This window comes from Amblyomma mixtum, chromosome 3 (genome assembly GCF_055824585.1).
Source record: "Amblyomma mixtum isolate Tamu chromosome 3, ASM5582458v1, whole genome shotgun sequence".
In the NCBI taxonomy this organism is placed as follows: Eukaryota; Metazoa; Arthropoda; class Arachnida; order Ixodida; family Ixodidae; genus Amblyomma; species Amblyomma mixtum.
Genome location: NC_143014.1, coordinates 393,378,531 through 393,398,585, shown reverse-complemented (window position 1 = coordinate 393,398,585; position 20,055 = coordinate 393,378,531). Strand labels below are relative to the sequence as shown.

The 20,055-nt window shown below is 50.9% G+C and overlaps 1 protein-coding gene across 1 annotated transcript in view; it reads right to left on the bottom strand.

The window, feature by feature from the left end:
* Nucleotides 1-1,490: 1,490 nt before the first annotated feature.
* LOC149357201 (uncharacterized) overlaps nucleotides 1,491-20,055 on the bottom strand; it is a 31,888-nt gene continuing 13,323 nt past the window's right edge. The window contains exons 3-4 of the mRNA XM_089576533.1: nucleotides 2,348-2,485; nucleotides 1,491-1,597 (exon numbers count right to left, since the gene is read on the bottom strand). Of these exons, the coding sequence (XP_089432659.1) occupies nucleotides 1,491-1,597; nucleotides 2,348-2,485 (245 nt within the window). The remainder of the gene's footprint in view (nucleotides 1,598-2,347; nucleotides 2,486-20,055) is intronic.

Genomic DNA, 20,055 nt, shown 5'->3' with positions numbered 1-20,055 from the left:
TTATGTAGAAAGTGCCCTTGGCCTGGCGTCCTTTTTTATTGGCATGTTCTTACTTTTACTATGGAGAACCATGGCCTCTGTAGTCCTTAAAGGTGCACTGAAGAGGAATCTGAACTCGCCTTTTTGCCGCGGGAACTCTATCTACACGTTCTGAGCATTCTTAGAAACCTCGACTTATTGCCCTGTGTGGCCGATTTCTCTAATTAAATCGAATTAACGTCCGGCTCCCGCCTTTATTTTTGAATTTTCCCTCGTACGGTGGGCGGAGTCGACCAACGCGTAGAGTGCCTTTCAGCCAGCTCCGTGAAGGCTTTGCTTTCACTTTATCATTGTTTTTTAGGTTTCCGTGAATAAATAGTTTCATTCGCAGATAATATAGCCGCAAAATAAGCCCGCAGAAATAAAAATAAGCGGAGACTATTTGGTTCTACGGATTACTACGTATTACTCCGCCGATGGCAGAGCGGCAAGCTTTCGCGGGACTGGGTGAAAGGCACTCCGCGCGTTGGTGGACTCCGCCCACTGTACGGGGGAAAATTAAAAAAAAAGGCGGGAGCCGGATGTTAATTCGATTTAATTAGGGAAATCGGCCACACAGGGCAATAAATCGAAGTTTCTAAGAATGCTCAGAACGTGTAGATTGAGTTCCCGCGGCAAAAAGGCGAGTTCAGATTCCTCTTCAGTGCACCTTTAAAGATACTGAAACATAAGCGCACAGATGTATCTTTGGAACGCCACAAAGTACCCTAAACACTCCCAGGAATTTCATCCTGACGACCGTCGGCTATGATTTAAAATTACTATGGAACTGACTGATGAAGAGTCTTTTGCACTCCCTTCTAATGTGTTCTTTCCTTTCTTTTGAGACAGGAAAAAAATTGAATCTTCTTAACGTGTCTGCATTGCAACATTTGGTTTAGTTTTAGCGACTCAGGCCATGAGCGACGCCGTAGTGGAGGGCTCCGGATAAATATTCCGACATTTATAAGGATCCATAGTGACGTAGCTGTGCTCTGAGTTCAAAAAAGAAAGAAGACTTCAATGCCTGAAAGTTGGAGCGGTTAAACACGAGGCTGATTGACGCCGCGAAGAGTTTATTGGATTGACTACCGTTTCCACATGCATAGCAGAAAGGATGTTCTCCTCTTCTACACCCTGCACAATGTCCTTCCTACATTGATCGCCATGGGCAGTTTTTTGTGGTTGTTGCTATTGTTTCCTGTATTTCGGCAATCCGACATCTCACCAAACGTCGTTGCTCAGAGGATATTTGTTGTTCTGCAACAGAATGTGAGGTCACGTCTTCGATACCAACCACTGCTGCCAGATTTGGACGCAGTCTAAATGCAAAAAAGCTCGTTTGCTAAGGTCTTAACATACGTGACAGAAGAGGAATATATGTGAAACAAAGGAGATTTACATCGCTGCAGATAATGATGCGCCGAGACAGTTTCATTCTGAATTGAAGTGTACAGAAGCCACCTACTGCACTACACGGACTTGCGAGGCCGCAGAGGGTAGCAGGGCCGCTGGCACTGGAAGTACCGCTCGACGCTCCTCTCTTCTCCGCCTTCCAAGTCCTCCCTGCGTTTGCAGGCTGCGAGAAGTTCCGAGGGTTACTGTCTACGCGGTCACAGTAGAAAGCACCTCTCGGTTCAGCTTAGTGTTCTATCACAGCGGAAAGAAACAATGTGTCTTTCGGTGGAGTTACTTTATCCAACGCGCAGAAAGCGAAAACCGTTCGTATCTTGAACCAGCCACTGTCCCTCCACGGCCAAGTCTCAGGAGGCCATGGCGCGGCGGACCAAAGCTTCCACGAGAAATTCTCGCATATTGAAGGAACACTGAGGACAAAGTGATTTCATTTTTGTCCTAAGGGAAAATCCATTCTGTGGCGCTTTTTGGCAACAGTGGTGTTTGTTTGCGATTAAAATACGTATTGATTACTGAGACGATTCAATTTAAATGTGGAACTTTTTTCCTTCCACTCGACTCAAAGTCAGTACGTCAAGCCCAAAGGGACTCCGTGAGCGCTGTGTCGTCCGTTTCCTTGTCTTTTGTGCTCGCCTTCGTTCGCGCTGTTTATTCAAGATGCTTAACCAACTAGCCCGCCATAACGTGTTAACCAATTAAAAATTATTGGCAGCCTAGCCTAGCCTCAGAGATCCACGACGAGAAGACTATCTGGTGGTGGCGCTACCTGTATTTCGTCTTCTAACCTATTCTAGCTAAAAAAAATCTTCGGTTGCAGTGAAAGTAGTCTGTGTGCCCTTACAACACGGTACGGTGCTCTAGCAACTACGATTCGCCCTCTGTGTCCATTTCCGATAGGGCAGCATGTGCTCACCAACAATTCGGACGAGGCACCAGTCGCAGCACGTGCACTTGTCGTCGAAAGAAGGCGACTTCATGGCGCACACGCTGTCGTTGAAGGGACCGCACGTCGCCTTGGCGCAGAGGTTCTGTGCACAGAGCAGGTAATTGTCTGAAAAAGAGGAGGGGAGTCGCTTCCTCAACAATGGTTCCCGCCTGTGCAACTGCAGAAACGAACGTTGCGACCGCAGTTACGTAGGTTCTCCTTAATCAGTTATTTTATTCACTGCACCAAAACTTTCTCGCCTCTTTGACAACTGTAACCGAAAAGTTAAACAGCGCATATTACTACGACTGTGTAAATAGCAGTGGGGGTGCACGCTCTAAAATGCAATTCAGTGCTAAAGAGGCGCCCATTTCCCTAAAGCTTTCTGAAAGCCTGGATGTTCTGGAATCTATTTTTGTTTGTATTAGAGCGCAAGCTCTACTACGCCATGTCTCCCAAGGTCAATCGTCTGTGGCGGGACGACCTTGAACCGGCTCGGAGCGGGAGTGCGTTCGTGACGTCGCGGTGTCACGTGACCGGCGCAGCAGCTGCTCCGCGGGGCTGGCTCCTCAGTCTGCTTCCCCCGTCTTGTTCGTTTCGCATCTCGTTTTTCAGCTTAGGCATAGCCACAGTTTTGAGCTGCATTTATATGCTTGCGTTACTGCACGTTGGTGCTTCATAGCATAACGATTACTAAAGACACCTTTTGTCAGTTCTCACGTCGCCCGCGATTGAATTTTTAAAATTACCTCTTCCTAGGGCAGTTAAATCCCTAAGAGAACCTCCCCGGCCCTTTCGCTATTTCTCGCCTTAAGTTAGTGAAGACAATGCAATCAATGACAGCTTAATTCAAGAAGCAACAAGTAGTATTTAGAGCAATCGCGTTGCATGGTTCATAATCATCGTTTATTTATTCCCTTTCTGCTTCCAATGTTACGCCGCCTTTTGCGAACTTTGGTGCCCTTTCAGATTCTACTGACATGATTTCTTCATATTCACTTTTATACCGTGTGGGGGACCTTCCCCTCGTCTCCCTTTGGTTGGCTTCCCCGCGATGTACCCTCCTTAGCGGAGTCGGTAATCCTAAATAACAAGGGAGGGCGCCGGTGTCGCAGCGACACAAGCGCCATGGATGGCATGATTGCTGTGTGCGCGGTGGAGAGGGCCCTCTTCGGCTCGGGAACTGGGACGCGCTCTGACGCTGACGCGCGACGCTCCGCTCTCCGCCAGAGGGCGCGAGGCCTCGAATGGGGAACATTCTCCCGCCAGCTCGTCCCGTCTGGTCTTGCAGTTTCCCCCTTGCCCCGGCATGGCCGAACGTTCGCTCGTAACCGTGCTAGTGAGTCGGACGTCCTCGATTCTTCAGCGTATTTTGTTGCTATCTGGCGTTATTGTTGTTGCTATGAATGCCTTCTTTGTGTCAGTGTCACCCCGACTTCGCGCACTTTTAAGTGGGAAGCTCCCAGACACCCTTAGAGCGTGTGGGGGTAGCGGTCTCGGACTCGAAGGAGATGCCCTCGGCTCAGCGTGGCAAACTCAGCGGAGACCAGCTACCAAGTGACAAGAGGTTTTTGGGCGTTCGGTGCCCAGCTTTCGCTGGTCGCAAGCCAGAGAATGGGTCGGAGCCAAAAGGTTCACAAAACAAAACAAAGTTTATACAGCAATTGGGACGATACAGAGGGTTACACAATCACTAGTACAGACACATACAAAGTGATTAATTGAACAATGCAACACGTGCAAAGTTAAACTCGAGAGAGAATACAATTCAACGGAAATATTACACCTAAAGTGCACTAAAACAAGCGAGAGAGATAAACAAACAAAACACAATTTGTTCACCGGGCACTGCGGCAGTCCGACGACCAGAGTTCCACGACGATGCCGTCCCGCAGACTGGCGAACGTTGCCTCGTTGGTCCGTGGCTGGCCGAGTGGTGTTTTCCCCGGGAGTCGAACGGGCGCGCTTCTCCGAAGATTAAACGGCGGTCCGGACTGACTGATAGCGGTCAACGTCCTTCTTTATAGGCTCGCTCTCCCGTCTGTTTGTTGTTCGCGGCCGAGTAGGCGCGCACATACACGGAGCATTTGCAGTGCTGTCTCCCTTTCCTCTTCTCACCGGCCGCGCGTCCCCATTGGTCAGAGGTCCGGGGTCGCATCTCGAAGTTTCGAGCGTGTTCTTGAGCGGCGCCGACGCCGACGGGCGAGGGGGACGTGTCTTAGTGCACGCAAGGCTACGCCCTTTCCGCCCGTCAGCTGTAGAACCGACTCGTCTGTTCCAGAGAATTCGGCGTGGATGACTCATTCCTTCGGCGCACGCCATGGCGGTGGAGAGAGAGGCACGCGCTCGGCGGGGCTTTCCCTCTCTCCCGTTGGGCTCGCGCCGGCGAGACGCCGTGCGCGCGGCGGTTTTTCTTTGTTTCTAAAATGCGCCGAATTTTGTGACACTGCCCCTTCCTTTAAGAATATTGTGTAACAATATTCACAAAACACAAAATTCGCGCGCACATGCATGCGCTCACAAAGTCAATGGCGAATGCCAAAGTACACACATCAATACCTTGATGCTCTCACATACATAACACAGTACAATAGATTGCACTCCAAAACACGCCGCAGTTCGGCGGTACAATTCGCGCGCACATGCATGCGCTCACAAACTATATGTGAAAATATATACATCAACACCATGATGTTTTCACATACACAACACAATGCAATGTTCACAATGCACATAAAAACACGCCGCGATTGGGCAGTACATTAACACAAGGCTACAAACATGGAGCACGGAAATACAAGGCACACTTTCGCCTATACTTCCAAGTTCGGCCTACCCAGCGGGCTCGGAGAAGTACTGCTTGCTTCAAGCTTGCAGTCGCGCTTACGCACGCGACGCTGACTTTTCTTTCTGTCGCGATCTCTGCTCTTCTTTCGCCTTGTGTTGAGGCTTCTCTTCCGTACGCTGTTCTGTCCCAGAGTCCTATTCGTACGGCTCTCTCTGTTTCTGCTCAAGCCTCGAGCCGCACTCGTGGTTCTCTTCCTTACGCGACTCCTTCGCTCTGTCAGGGTTTGCCTCTTCCCTTTCCGCCCTGGGAAATTCCTTCATATCCCACGCGTAGAAAAAGGTCTGGGGGCGGCATGCACATGCGAACAAGACAATCGACATGTTCCAAGGCACTTGCATCATAACGCAGAGGCTCACGATAAGAACCGGTGTGAACACACTCCTGGTCTCTTTCCTGAATTCGACAGTGCGGCAGGAAAACAGCCGAAGCAAGGTGCCGATCAGCACTAGAATCGTTTCTAAGGCCTGCCTTACGCTGAACTTAGCAGAAATTCTAGACACGTTGTTTCCACGTGTCCTTCTTTGGCTTTTCCTTCCTTCCTTCGGCATTCGTGCTCCGCTGCGGCCACTTGCTGGCTTATCCTCCAGCTTCTCATAGCTGTTTGCTTTGTTCGAGCATGTTTCTTGCGAAGAGGGTGTCTCTTGCGCGGAACGTTCCTGCGCTACATTTTGCCGTTCTTCCTTCTTCGGTGATTCTTTCATTTCTTCCTTTCTTGCGCTAGCTCGCTCGCGCTTCCTTCGCCGCTTTTTTTCCTGTCGGTCACTGCGACGCTCTGACGTGCAGGATTCGCATTTTTCTTCCTCGCGGCTACCGTCTGGGTCCTTGGGAAATTTTGCCCCCTTGATGTTACCCAATATGAGGTCGTATATGGGGCGTTCCATGCAAAGTGCAGTCAGTTTACCGCTGTAGTAGGGAGTCTGCACCTGTACTCTAGCTTCTGGTAAGCGCTTAAAGGATCCGTCTACTAGCCGTACAAGGCTCTTCGTTCCAGTGAGATCCTTATCTCGCACCAAGCCTCGCTTTATGATGACCGCGCTGCTTCCTGTGTCTCGCAGCACTGAAATTCTTCGCGGCCCTACTTTCCCTTCCGAGACAGGCATCCTGTGCATACCGGCTTCGGGTCGCGCGTTCACTACCGCGTTCACAACGGGCACCTTCTTGCCGTTTTTCAGCTCGACAAAGCCGTTTTCGTCTTCTTCCTCCAGGTGATCACCTGAGGAGGCCCGCACGCACGATACCTGGGGAACGGACTTGCCCGGGTTGGAACAAGCCGCGGCTTTGTGCCCCTTCTGGCCGCACTTAAAACAAGCTGCAAGGTTGCTGTTCGTGGCGCTGTTGCGGCAGTTAGATGCGTAGTGGCCTGTCTTGTTGCACAGGTAGCACTTCGGTGGGGGCTTTGGGCTGGATCGAGTATCGCGGCTGTCGGATTTCTCTGCGCTTTCAGAATTTGCATTCTTAATTTTACTCAGGTTAGTTCCTCCTTGGGCTTCAAGAAATTGGTCGGCAAGTTCTAGCATTTCAGAGAGGGTCTTGGCCCTTCTCTCCTTGAGGTATAGCGCCAGGTTCGGGTGACAACTGCTCAGGAATTGTTCCTTGATCAGCAGCTCACGGAGTGCACTGTACTCCGGTGCGATTTCCGACAGTTCCGTCCACCGATCAAAATAGTGGCTTAATCGCGCCACATATTGGGTTGCCGTTTCTCCGTCTGTGGGCTTTCCTGTCCGGAATTTGTCCCGAAATCCCTCGGTGGTGAGTCGGAATCTTTTAAGCAAAGCGGCTTTCACCTTGCCATAACTTGCTGCGTCTTCAGGAGACAGTCGCCCGAATACACCTAGTGCTTCACCGCTCAAACACGTGCTCAGAACGGTGGCGCGCTCACTGTCTGACTAATTCTGGCTCACTGCGATCCCTTCGAATCGCTTAAGGAATGCGTCGAGATCGTCCCTTCTTTCATCAAATTTTGGAAGCAACCTGCTGGCATCTATACGCAAGCTGCTACCTTCCTCTCTAGTGCTCTGAACTACAGCTGACTGATTCGCACCACGTTGCAGTTCCAGTTTCGCGGCAAGCAGCTTCATTTCGCGTTCAAATTCTCTCTCTTTTTCTTTCTCGGCTTCTTCTCGAGCCTTCTGCTTTTCTTTTTAAATTCTCTCTCTTTCCTGGTCCACCCATTTACGCAGTCCGGCTCCGGACAACCCCATCTGGGTGCCGGCCTCAACTAGCTCCTTTAAATTCATATTTGGAGACCGAACTCTGTACTCAAGACAACGAATACCTCTCCACGGTGAGCCTTACTAACCGCTTCCGCGCGGCACCTCACAATATCGTTCTGCTGCTACACTCGTTTACGACCTCTTCGTAAACTCCTTCCGGCTCTTTCTCCGTTCTCTGTGCTTGCAACACCAAACGTCCTGTCGCGGACGCCAGAATATATTGTCACCCAGACTTCGCGCACTTTTAAGTGGGAAGCTCCCAGACACCCTTAGAGCGTGTGGGGGTAGCGGTCTCGGACTCGAAGGAGATGCCCTCGGCTCAGCGTGGCAAACTCAGCGGAGACCAGCTACCAAGTGACAAGAGGTTTTTGGGCTTTCGGTGCCCAGCTTTCGCTGGTCGCAAGCCAGAGAATGGGTCGGAGCCAAAAGGTTCACAAAACAAAACAAAGTTTATACAGCAATTGGGACGATACAGAGGGTTACACAATCACTAGTACAGACACATACAAAGTGATTAATTGAACAATGCAACACGTGCAAAGTTAAACTCGAGAGAGAATACAATTCAACGGAAATATTACACCTAAAGTGCACTAAAACAAGCGAGAGAGATAAACAAACAAAACACAATTTGTTCACCGGGCACTGCGGCAGTCCGACGACCAGAGTTCCACGACGATGCCGTCCCGCAGACTGGCGAACGTTGCCTCGTTGGTCCGTGGCTGGCCGAGTGGTGTTTTCCCCGGGAGTCGAACGGGCGCGCTTCTCCGAAGATTAAACGGCGGTCCGGACTGACTGATAGCGGTCAACGTCCTTCTTTATAGGCTCGCTCTCCCGTCTGTTTGTTGTTCGCGGCCGAGTAGGCGCGCACATACACGGAGCATTTGCAGTGCTGTCTCCCTTTCCTCTTCTCACCGGCCGCGCGTCCCCATTGGTCAGAGGTCCGGGGTCGCATCTCGCAGTTTCGAGCGTGTTCTTGAGCGGCGCCGACGCCGACGGGCGAGGGGGACGTGTCTTAGTGCACGCAAGGCTACGCCCTTTCCCCCCGTCAGCTGTAGAACCGACTCGTCTGTTCCAGAGAATTCGGCGTGGATGACTCATTCCTTCGGCGCACGCCATGGCGGTGGAGAGAGAGGCACGCGCTCGGCGGGGCTTTCCCTCTCTCCCGTTGGGCTCGCGCCGGCGAGACGCCGTGCGCGCGGCGGTTTTTCTTTGTTTGTTTCTAAAATGCGCCGAATTTTGTGACAGTCAGCCAGAGTGTCTTTCCTTTGTTCCCTCAGAGCAAGGCCCGCCATGCTCGGTGTGCGCTCGGTAGCGTGCGCGATCTCGGGGTGAGATCCGGCGGTTTTTAATTGTGTCAGCCGCGATTAAGCGGGGAGAGCGTGTTTCTCCCCCCCCCCTATTAAAACCCCACATCTGGCAGCCCAACGTAGGGCCTGCTCTTCGAACATTGGATGATTGTCTGTTAGGTTAGAGAAACGCTCTTTGTCCGGACTTGACATGTGCTAGGCCTAGAGCAAATCTATAGGAACTGCTGCATGCTTTCTTCAGTGAGAGGTGCATTGCGTTGCAGCATCTTTTAACTTTTCGATATGCTCAGCACGTTTTTTCGTAAAGTTTTCCCCGGAGTTTCTTCAGAATGAGAACCACTTGGTTCGCATCGAGAAAGCGCGAGGCCTAGAGCCCGCGGAGTTGCCGAGCCCGAAGCGAGTGAGTACGGAAACCGGGTGGGTAGCCCGAGTTTTCTGCACATATTTTACTCGGCTGTCACGTTTTCCACTCTGGGAGCCGCGGCTCTGGGGGCCGGGTGGCCTGAGGCCACGGGTGCCCCTACGAGCTTGCCGGTATTGCAGCTCGGCAACGGGCGCTCCGACACCATCCGATACGGTGGGCGCCGACCGCTCATAAGCTACTTCGTGCAGTGAGCGCAGTAAGACCACCCCACAGTGCTGATGTCTCCTAGCGGCTGCACACACGTAACCCGTTTGGGGTCTCTTTTTTATTTACGGTCGTTGTCAGAGTGGCAGTTAGGCCTAAGGCTTTTGAGAGCTGTCTGCATCACGTCAGAAGAGACACTGCTACCGGACCGCGGTGCTGAGAGGGGGCGCTTTTTGCTGCCCGACGTTTTGTAACCTCGCACGAACTAAGCAGCCCAGTTCAACACAAGAAAGGGCTTTGTTCACTCGAACTTTGCGTTTGCACAGCGGCCCGACACATTTTGCTATTGAGTTAAGCATTGCGCCACGATGCTCTTGACGCCGTTTCCCCTCCTGTAACCTACGTTAAAGGCATGCGGAATGTGTTTCGAAGCCTTGCAGATCTCGTGGAGCCGCCCAGGCTTGCTCTTCTATGCACATCGTCTCGCTGCCGCATGCTGCTACAGATCGGCCTCTATCCTGTTTAGCGCATCCATCCGGGGCAGCCGTGGCGACACGACTCGGCATTCACCTCCGGCTGCTGTTATCCTGGCCTGCAGTCTTCAACCGGCCTTCTCTTCGCAGGCCTGCAGACATGCACTCCACGGGCCATGCGAGTCGTTCCAGCGGAGTCCTTCACGCCGCCTTCGGAACACCGCGGAAGTCTGCGTCCACCGCGGAAGTCTGCGTGGTCGGTGTCTGCGTGACCTCCGCCGCAAGACCTGCTTCAAGTGCATGAAGTCCAGGAGACTCCTCCATATCATGTAATTTCAGGCGCGGGGGTCTATTTAAGGTTGGAGGATGTGGGGACCTGCTTCCGCCGTTCCCAAGTGGTTGGCTTCCCCACGATGCACCCGCCCTAGCATAGTTAGTTGCCTTAACTAACAAAGGAGGGCGCCGATGTCGCAGCGACACGAGCGCCATGGATGGCGTGATTGCTGCGCGCGCGGGGGAAACGGCCCTCTTGGCTCGGGAACTGTCACCCGCGCTGACGCTTATGCGCTCCGCTCTCCGCCAGCGGGCGCGAGGAGGGGGGAACATTTAAAGCCCCTGGAAATTTTTAAAGTAACGACAAGCTTTGCAGAACGCCGCCTCTCCCTCTCCTGCGCCCGTCGCCTCTTCCCATTGGTCGATGGTTTCGCGCGCAAAAGTCCTTTAAACCCGCGCTTTTCGCGGCCGCAGACGCCATATTGTCCGCTCCAACCGCGCACCGTAGGGTTCGGCAGGCGTAGTTGCGGACACTGCGCTTTTGCTTGCTGTGAAGAACAGCGGCTTTTGTTTTGCTCGGAACGTGTGTCAGTCACCTAACTTCAAGCCGACTATCTGCGCGGCATGACGGGCTGCTGCGCCTTCGGGTGCAAGAACCGTCACGACAGTGGAAAGCGGTTCTGCGCGATCCCATCATCGAAAACCGACGCGGGCCGGAGGAAGGTTTGGTTACACAGAATTGGCCGGGCGAATTTTAACGCAACGCCATCGACCAGACTTTGCGAGGTCAGTGACGTGCTTTCAATAGCTGATGGCCGCAGTAAGCTCTACATAAGGGCGCTTGCGTTGAGCGCATCGTGATTGCACGCACGCAAACGTGTAAATGACGCGAGGCACACGTTCTAACTGTAGAGTGACGTTCCTTAAAGGGACACTGAGGAGAGCTCTATTATTATTTTTTTTTAAAGCAAAATCCGATAGTTCGGCATTTCATGGCTTTGTTGCCACTTGGCAGGCAGTGAAAGATGCATTTATTTCTAAGAAATTTGGATTCGAAGTTGAAAAAGTTTTTCCCGCCGCTCTGATTCAAACTTGGGATTCTCTTATGACGACACAGGACTAAGTGACGTGCACATGACGTAACGCAGACTCCGTGATTTCAGGCTGCCAGCAGTGCGGCCTAGCAGCAGCCGAAAAGAGAGCTACCGCCGGCCGCACGTTGAAGGCATCTATCGCTATTGCGGCCGCGACTACCGTCGCTTCGTTTACGTTTGCAGCGGCGTTTTGCCATCTTTACGATGGATCCCGCTCTCGAAGTCGTCAACGAAGTTCTCGCAAATAGACACCTTTAGCATACCGTGTACCTTGTTACCGTTAGCGGAACACCGGGAGTACAGTGCTCTAGAACCTTGCCGGGAGCCCGCCTACGGCGGTGAGCAGGCGCTGATTGGTCCCGATGCTGCAGGCGCGCGCGTAGATGCCGGGTACGTGGCGCCATCTGGCGACGTCAAGGGTTTGGTTTATGGGATTTAACGTCCCAAAGCGACTGAGGCTATGAGAGGCGCCGTAGTGAAATGCTCCGGAAATTTCGACCACCTGGGGTTCTTTAACGTGCACTGACATCGCACAGTACACGGGCCTCTAGAATTTCTCCTCCAAAGAAATTCCAGCCGCCGCGGCCGGGATCAAACCCGCGTCTGCTGTCCCAAAAGACGCGGGTTTGATCCCGGCCGCGGCGGCTGGAATTTCTTTGGAGGAGAAATTCTAGAGGCCCGTGTACTGTGCGATGTCAGTGCACGTTAAAGAACCCCAGGTGGTCGAAATTTCCGGAGCCCTTCACAAGGAGATTTGCGCTTGCATTGGTTGCGCTTCAGTGATTCGTGGCTTCTCGTGTCCTAGTGTTGCTAGAACCATTTGTTCTAGCAACACTGTTTTGTCCTATGACGTCATCATGCTTGTACTTGCGCGTTTGGCCTGTGGCGGCGATACCTGTATTTTGGTTCTTGCTCTTTTCTACGTTACAAGAGCTTTGTTGTCAGTATGAGTGGCGTTTTTTAATCAGGAGCTGGTATTCTGTCGATACGAGACAACTTCAATTTCTCCTCAGTGTCCCTTTAAATTTGAGCGCATGCCGCAGTTAGACATACATGCGTACTATAAGCGCAGATCAAACTGCGCTCTGACATGGTGAAGCGCACGCGTTACATTCTGCAGTCGCGCGCGTGCGTGCGTGTATATTATATATAGATATATTACAGAAAAAGACAAAAAGAGAATTATCGCGCCGATATGCATCGTCAAGGCACCGTAGGCACCGTTGGTGGAAACACCAGCTAGCGCGCGCTGGCTTGCGTTTACTCTCGAAATATGTATCTGTGGGTATGCGTGATAGTGCCCATCGTAAGTGGGTCGCGCGTTTCCTCTCACATACTTTGTAACATCACTTCCGCGTTGTCGCTTCCCCTTGACGCCTAACTAGTTAGGAGGAGGCTACGAATGCGAGCAAATCTGTGATAACCTCTTTTATTAATGCTAAAACGTTTTTTTTTGTTGACGTTGCCCACAGTGAGGCCTCCATTATCAACATTTTAAAAGTTTTGTAGCCGCTTTTTTTTTTAATGAGATTCGTATAACAAAAGGCTTTGTCTTTACCGCTGTGCATTTAGTACTCGGGCTGTTTCCGAGCCTTAGCCGGGCATGTCTACCTCGCGGGCCGGGCCGGGTTCAGGCCTATATCGAAAAAATCGGGCCGGGCTGGGGCGGGTAACGAAAAAGGTTGACGGGCTCGGGACGCGTGAATAATTAAGGCCCGTGCAGTGCTCTAATAGCGACTATACGAATATGGAAGATTATCGGACAGATGTGTTAAAAGCGAGGTAGGTTTTGCTTCTCACTAAATGACTGATGCCGATGAAACATTTAAGTAGAACTTTATTATCCCTTTGCTGGCAGGCGAAGAAAGGGGAAGCATCAGCAAAGTAAAATCACTCTTGAAGAAGATCGGTCTTCCGATCGAAACGTCGAGTCAAATAAATATGTTTCCTTTAACCAAGCGTATACTTCGCTATATACTCCTGTAAGCAGCCAAGTACTTCATGCTCTCGCAACCCATATATATATATATATATATATATATATATATATATATATATATATATATATATATATATATATATATATATATATATATGTGTATATATATATATATATATATATATATATATTTACCGACGGTTTCGGACGGTGGACCGTCCTTCATCAGGGTAAGGTTGTTTGTGAACAAAAACGATCCACTTGCTCACGGCACCGCACACAGATGGAGAGGGAAAGACCGTCGGTAAATAAATGTTTCTCTAAGAAGTGTACTTCAACTCTTTCCTTATGTTATCAGCAGTCGAGCAAGTTTTTTCATCGTAATATATATATATATATATATATATATACACACACAATATGAAGCGACGGACTCGTTGATCGTAGTTGTCGGTTATCGCATGCAGTGTACAGGATGTTCACTCTCAGGGTGAACACGCTAGTGTGATGCCGCGCTCTTCGGAGCGCCCACGCGCGTTCGATATGGACAAATTGGGGTAAGCGCACGAGGATCCGGACGCGGTGCTTCGCGCAGCCGCCTGCTCGTGTATTCGTGATAAGAGTGGGTAAGAGTGCTTTGCTTTTAAATAACTAAAGTAAACTTTCTACATCCGGGGAAGATAGTGTAGGTAGATGAGGAAAAAAAAAAAACCGGCAGAGACACTTAACGACTGCTCACGTGTGAGAAGATGTAAGCCCTCTCGCTCACTTTGTGATGTAACGGAATGCCGCGCAGATGGCAATTCTACCTCTGCATGGCTCTACGTAGCCGCCACTGCGACGCCACTGCACCCCTTTTGATCGGCGCGCTAACTTCGTGAAGGCAGTCGCCAACGTACCGCGGGTCGCTTTCCGCCTTAAGGGTATGACGGGACAGCTAATGGGTTAATGCGCATGCCTTTTTCTACTTAACGTTCATAGCTCCCCGCAAGCCCTAACCCTCCTGGCACAGTAGTGCAGCGGTTAAACCGCGCACCTCTGGCCTGGGATGGCAAGTGCTGCCACCGGTGGGTCTTGTGCGGTCCAGGTTGTCCACTTGCCCGGTTGAATTAGGACATCTTTTATGGGTACCATTGAGTGCCACACACACACACACACACACACACACACACACACACACACACACACACACACACACACACACACACACACACACACACACACACACACACACACACACACACACACACACACACACACACACACAAGCGCGCGCGCGAGCACGCACGCACAAAGAAAAAAAGAAAGAAGGAAAGAAAGAAAGAAAGAAAGAAAGGAAGGAAGAAAGAAAGAAAGAAATAAAGAAAGAAGGAAAGGAAGAAAGAAAGAAAGAAAGGAAGAAAGAGAGAAAGAAAGACGGGCTTTCGCTCAATGGAGCAAAGTAAAACTTACGCCTTAAAAATGTGTTTCTACACGGCGAAGCACGTTATAGAATGCAAAGCCTCTTAAACTATGGCCTGGCCCATGCTCCGCGCTTTGGGACATCACCCGCTCGATGAGTCGTGAGGCAGGTGAACTTTTAAATTCTGCGAAACCAGGGTACTACTCCCCAAATTTATTTCAGTCCTTAAGCCATGTTTGTGTTTATTGGTGCTTAATTAATTAATCATGCTTAATTAAAGGTGGTCAGCGATCACCACGCACTGTGCTGGCTCGCAAGTTTGAAGGACCCCTCCGGCCGCCTCGCTCGATGAAGCCTGCGGCTCCAGGAGTTTGATGTAACCGTCGTTTACAAGTCCGGACGCAAGCACTCTGACGCCGACTGCCTGTCACGAGCCCCTGTAGATGCCCCACCACCGGACAACGATGAGGACGCCTTCCTGGGACCCATCACCTCCAGCTCTTTTGTACAACATCAACGCTCGGACCCGACCAAAAATGCCGCATCGAGTACTTGGAAGGCAATGTTTCTTCACCCCCAGCCTCGTTCAAGAGAGCATTGTCTTAGTTCTGTTTACAGAGTGATGACCTCGTGAAGAAGAACTTTGCAGCGAACAAGACAGCCTACCTCCTTGTTGTACCTGTAAGTCTGCGCGGAGAAGTTCTTCAGGCTTCACACGACGAGCTGACAGCTGGACACCTCGGGTTTTCTCGCACCCACCACCGCATTTAAGAGAAGTATTACTGGCCACGAGTGTCTGCCGATGTCGCACATTATGTGAAAACCTGCCGAAACTGTCAGCGACGAAAGACCCCTCCAACCCGACAAGCAGGATTTCTGAATCCCGTTAAACCCCCCTCAAGGCCCTTTCAGCAGATCGGCAGGTACTTGCTTGGCCCTTTCCTGAAGTGAAAATCTGGAAATAAGTGGATCATTATAGCAACTTACTACCTGACCTGCTACGCCAAGTCAAAAGCCCTAATGAATGGAACAGCAGCAGAAGTTGCCAAATTTTTCGTGGAGTGCATTCTTCTGCGACATGGCGCCCCCGATGTGCTCATCACGGACAGAGGAACACCATTCACGGCGGAACTGACGCAAGCCATCCTGCGCTACAGCCAAACCAGCCACCGGAGGACAACCGCATACCATCCACAGACTAACGGACTGACCGAGCGCCTGAACAAAACCATCCAAGATATGCTGGCCATGTATGTCGATGCCGAACACAAGACATGGGACGTTATCCTGCCTTACATCGTCTTCCCATACAACACCGCAGTGCAGGAGACCACCCAGATGACGCCTTTTAGGCTCGTCCATGGCAGGGAGGCCACGGCCACGCTAGACGCCATGCTGCCCCAATGTTACCAAAGAAGATAACTTCGACGTCGCCGGCTACCTTCAACGCGCAGAAGCCCGGAGACTTGCCAGATTACGGATCAAAGCAGCGGACCGACGCCAGACGCTACAACCTACGAAGACGCGACGCGGAATACAAGCCAGGACACCGAGTCTGGGTTTGGACGCCCATTCGCGGATTGAGTGAAAAACTTTTGCGCCGCTATTTCGGCCCGTACAAGGTTCTTGGTCAGCTAGATGAACTGGACTGTGAAGTCGTCCCTGACCAAATGACTGCATCCCAGCGACGCCGCGTACGACCACAAGTTGTCCATGTCGTCCGTCTGAAGCCCTATTATGAGCGTTAAAGCACGCTGTGTTTACACCCTTGGTGTTCATTTTTACACAATCCGTTTTAGGTGTTTGTGGCCGCATTATGTACTAAAGCATCGGGTCTATGCTTATTGGAAATGAGAGTAATGCCGTGAATATTTGTCAAAGCTGCTGGCACGCCGCTTTATCGCTTTGTTTTAGGTCCCGTCGGTTCCTTCTGTCCCGTCCCGTGACTGTCCCGTCGGTTCCTTTTGTCGCTGTCCTTGTGCTTTCCACGCTAGTTGCAATGTCGCAGTCACTAACGAATTCACACCAACTAGCCCAACTGTCTTCCATGATCGCTTTGTTTGTGACGCAAGACGCGCCTAGATTTATCTCGATCGATCGCATCCAGGCGGAGCCGACTCTACGCTGTTCCAGAGTGTTCTACTAACTTTCCAAGCTTTATCTAGAAATTTCGCTGTCAGCTTTAAAAATAGCACGGCCGATAGCGGCGGGCATTCTGTTCGACGACAGCCGAGCACGCTTGTTGCTACGCCGCCGCCGAGTGATTCAGTTCTTTGCGGGCGCAAGTCAGCCCAAATAAACAGTTTCGTTTCGAAGACATTCTCGCTCTTTTCCCGTTCGCCGAACTGCAGTCACCACTACGTGACAATATTAGCTTTACACTCGTAAGACCTTCGGTGCGAATGTGGTGTTCCGTGTGAGTGGTGCTGAAGCGTAGGCGCGACACAAGCGTTACAGTATCACGACACAACAATCCTTGGCAGCTCCGTTTCGCTTCGGCGCGACCGCTTCTGTCATCGGCAAGATTGCGCCTCGGGCAACTCGCGCGTCGTTCGTGCACACAAAGCTGGTCATGGCCGGACACGAGCGGTGGGGGCGCGCTTACGCTCCCGCCTTCTCCAGCCTGACCGTTAGGCGGCTGCTCCGGCGACGCCCCGACTCTCCGCGGTTCGCCACTATGGCGCTGGCGTCGCCCCCCCCCCCCCCCCCCCCCCCAAACTTGAGCTCGGGTTCCCTATACTCTATTGTTCCAAAGAATCTCACGTAAAAACACACGAAAATGACAAAAACTCTGCACATGGCGACGATGAAAGATCAACGACTGTGGGTATTTTTTCTTATCTTTTAGAATACCAAGTTCCTTCTCGGACAGTGCTATCGAGGTGATGCTTACGCATTTGTCTTGAAGTTTGGGAACTTCGTGGGCTTCCATTATTTCTCTTATCGTTTTGGTTCGGCTTTTTGTTAAGATCTCACATACGTCTTTTTTAATTTCCTTTTTTTTTTCTCCGAACTCTCTTCAGTGGATGCATGCCAAGATGATTGGCCACACAGGCACCATAGCTTTCAAAGATTTTCGGGTGCAGGGAAGGCGACATTCACTTGTGCACACTGAACCACCCTCTTGAGGTTGTCTGGAATTTTATATAGGTACAGTGTAACCGCGTCCTTTCTTTTTCTCCTTTTTGTATTTCAGTGGCTCCATGGCGGCCTGAAATTAAGCTCTCTTTTGAAAGTTTTCTGAGACTGCAAGAGAGACTACGGGATTTTGAGCGAGCGCAAGTTCTGGCTGCGGTGGAGGCACTGAAAGACAAAAAGAAGAAAAAAAATAAAATTTGCGGACACACTAGTTACATAAAATATCACACATCTTCAAGAGTGTATGGGTTCATGAGAACATGGGAATGTTGCTTTTTTGTGCACCGTAAAGCTTTCAAAGCTGAACTAAACTGTGGACTCGGACTAGGACAACTTTAGAAACGTGGGTTGCGCCAAGAAGCACCAGAACTGATTTATGCCTTGCGCTAGCGGGGTCGTCAACAAGATCCCTTTGTCTGCTGCATGCACTATACATCACAGACGGGCAGATGCAACCTCAGCCCCTTTGTGGCCGCTCATCGCGGCATTCACTGCAGAGACTGCACGGAAAAAAAGAAACAAAGGGAAAGAAGAAAGAAGGATGCTAGCCGATTCTCAGCCAGTGTGAGGTTTAACAGAAAGTCGCGACAAAACAAGAAGAGAAATCATCGAAGCTCACGAAATTCACAAACTTCAAGACAAGTGCGTAAGCATCGCTTCGATAGCACTGTGAGGATCTATGCGAGATTGCAGGTCTTATTTTAAATAAACACAAAAGTACAAACAATAAACGAGGCGGATTTTATCAAAAAGGAAACCAATTTCAATATGAGCGAGAAAAAAAAAGGAAGGAACAAGAGAACAACGCAACAATACACGGGAAAAACACACGGGGGAACAGAACAAAGTGCTTATGATAAATGCAGGAAAAAGAGTCAAAGAGGAAAGTTCACACTACTTGTCTTATTCGAGCAACGAGCGGGGAGGACTGGCTGGGTGTCGGGCAGTCAAGGAGTCTCTTGGCGTTCCAACGTCGATGAAACGCTACCGCAGCGTCAGCGTTCGTGGGCTCCCGGCACGGTTCCCAGGTCTGGTATCCCGGAAAAAAGGTCACGTAGGCGCCAGAGGCGGCCTGTGTGGAGCAGCTGACGGATGGACGGAGAAGAGTGGCGCCTGGGCCTGGTGGTTGAGGCTCTCGACGATGGATGTCCAGGTCTGGTGGCCCGGACGTCTGCGGCTAAGGCCCAAGCCCGGAACTCGGGGAGCCAGCAGAACTCGTCCACGTCCGTCGCCCACCGCGCTCTTCTCTTCTCTGCCACGTAATCCTCTTCGACCTGACCCGCGTTCCCCTCCGCACGCGCTCCTCGTGCTTTGTCTTCTTCTCCTCACGAACGCCGCTGGGTGGCGCTATCTCCTTACAAGCACTGTCCGAGAAGGAACTTAGTTTTCTAAAAGATGGATAAGAAAAAATGTGTACAGCCGTTGATATGTCACCATTTCCACGCTAAGGGTTCTTGTCAGTGTTGTGCGTTTCCAACTGAAGCTGTCTGCCACAGTATATAAATGGTGGCAAAGCCTCAATAAAATCTGTTCAACGCCCTGTCTGTGTCCAAATTGACGTCCACGTCTTTGAGCTGTTGCGATAATCGATGTGAAGCCGCTTTACTGGATTGCGTTCCACGCCGAACATGTTTGACTTGTCTCACTAAAGCGGCATCGTATAGGCCATCCCTCTCCTGGAAGCCAAAAGCTCATGCTCCATAACACAATTAACGTGACGCTCCATGCACGTCCACCCTACCGTGAACGGCCGAACACACACGGGACAGCTTAATAAGCGTCGAAAGTACCGCGCACACGCCCAGACGTGACCCAGCGGTCTTAAAGGTGCACTGAAGAGGATTCTAAGCCCTTCTTTTTACCGCGGGACCTCGATCCACACTCCCCAAGCATTCTTAGGAACTGCGAATTATCGTCCTGCGCGGTCCAGGTTTGTTTTTTTATAAAATTGCATTAAACGTCTAGGCTCTCGCCTCTTTTTGTTTTTTCTACTGACCACAAGAAGTATGAGGAGCCAGCCAAAGAATGAAGTGCTTTTCAGCCAGTCGCGTGGCGGCTTGCAACTCAGCCATCGGCGGAGTGATACGTAGTAATAGGCGGAGTGACCTGCGAAAGCAAAGAGTCCACGCGTATTTCTACTTCCGTGGGCCCAATTTGCGGCTACATTGTCTGCGGTTGAAACTGTTCATTCACGGAAACCTAAAAAGACAATGAAAGCTAAAGCGAAGCCGCCACGCGACTGGCCGAAAAGCACTCCCCGCATTTGTTGTTTCCTTATACTCTCTCAGGTCAGTTCATAATTTAAAAAAAGGGGGGAGTCGTTTCATCCGATTTAATAAGAAAATCGGCCGCGCAGGAGAATAAGTCGAAGTTTTAAGAATGCTTGGAGCGTGTAGATCGAGTTCCGGCGCTAAAAGACCAGCTCAGAATACTCATAA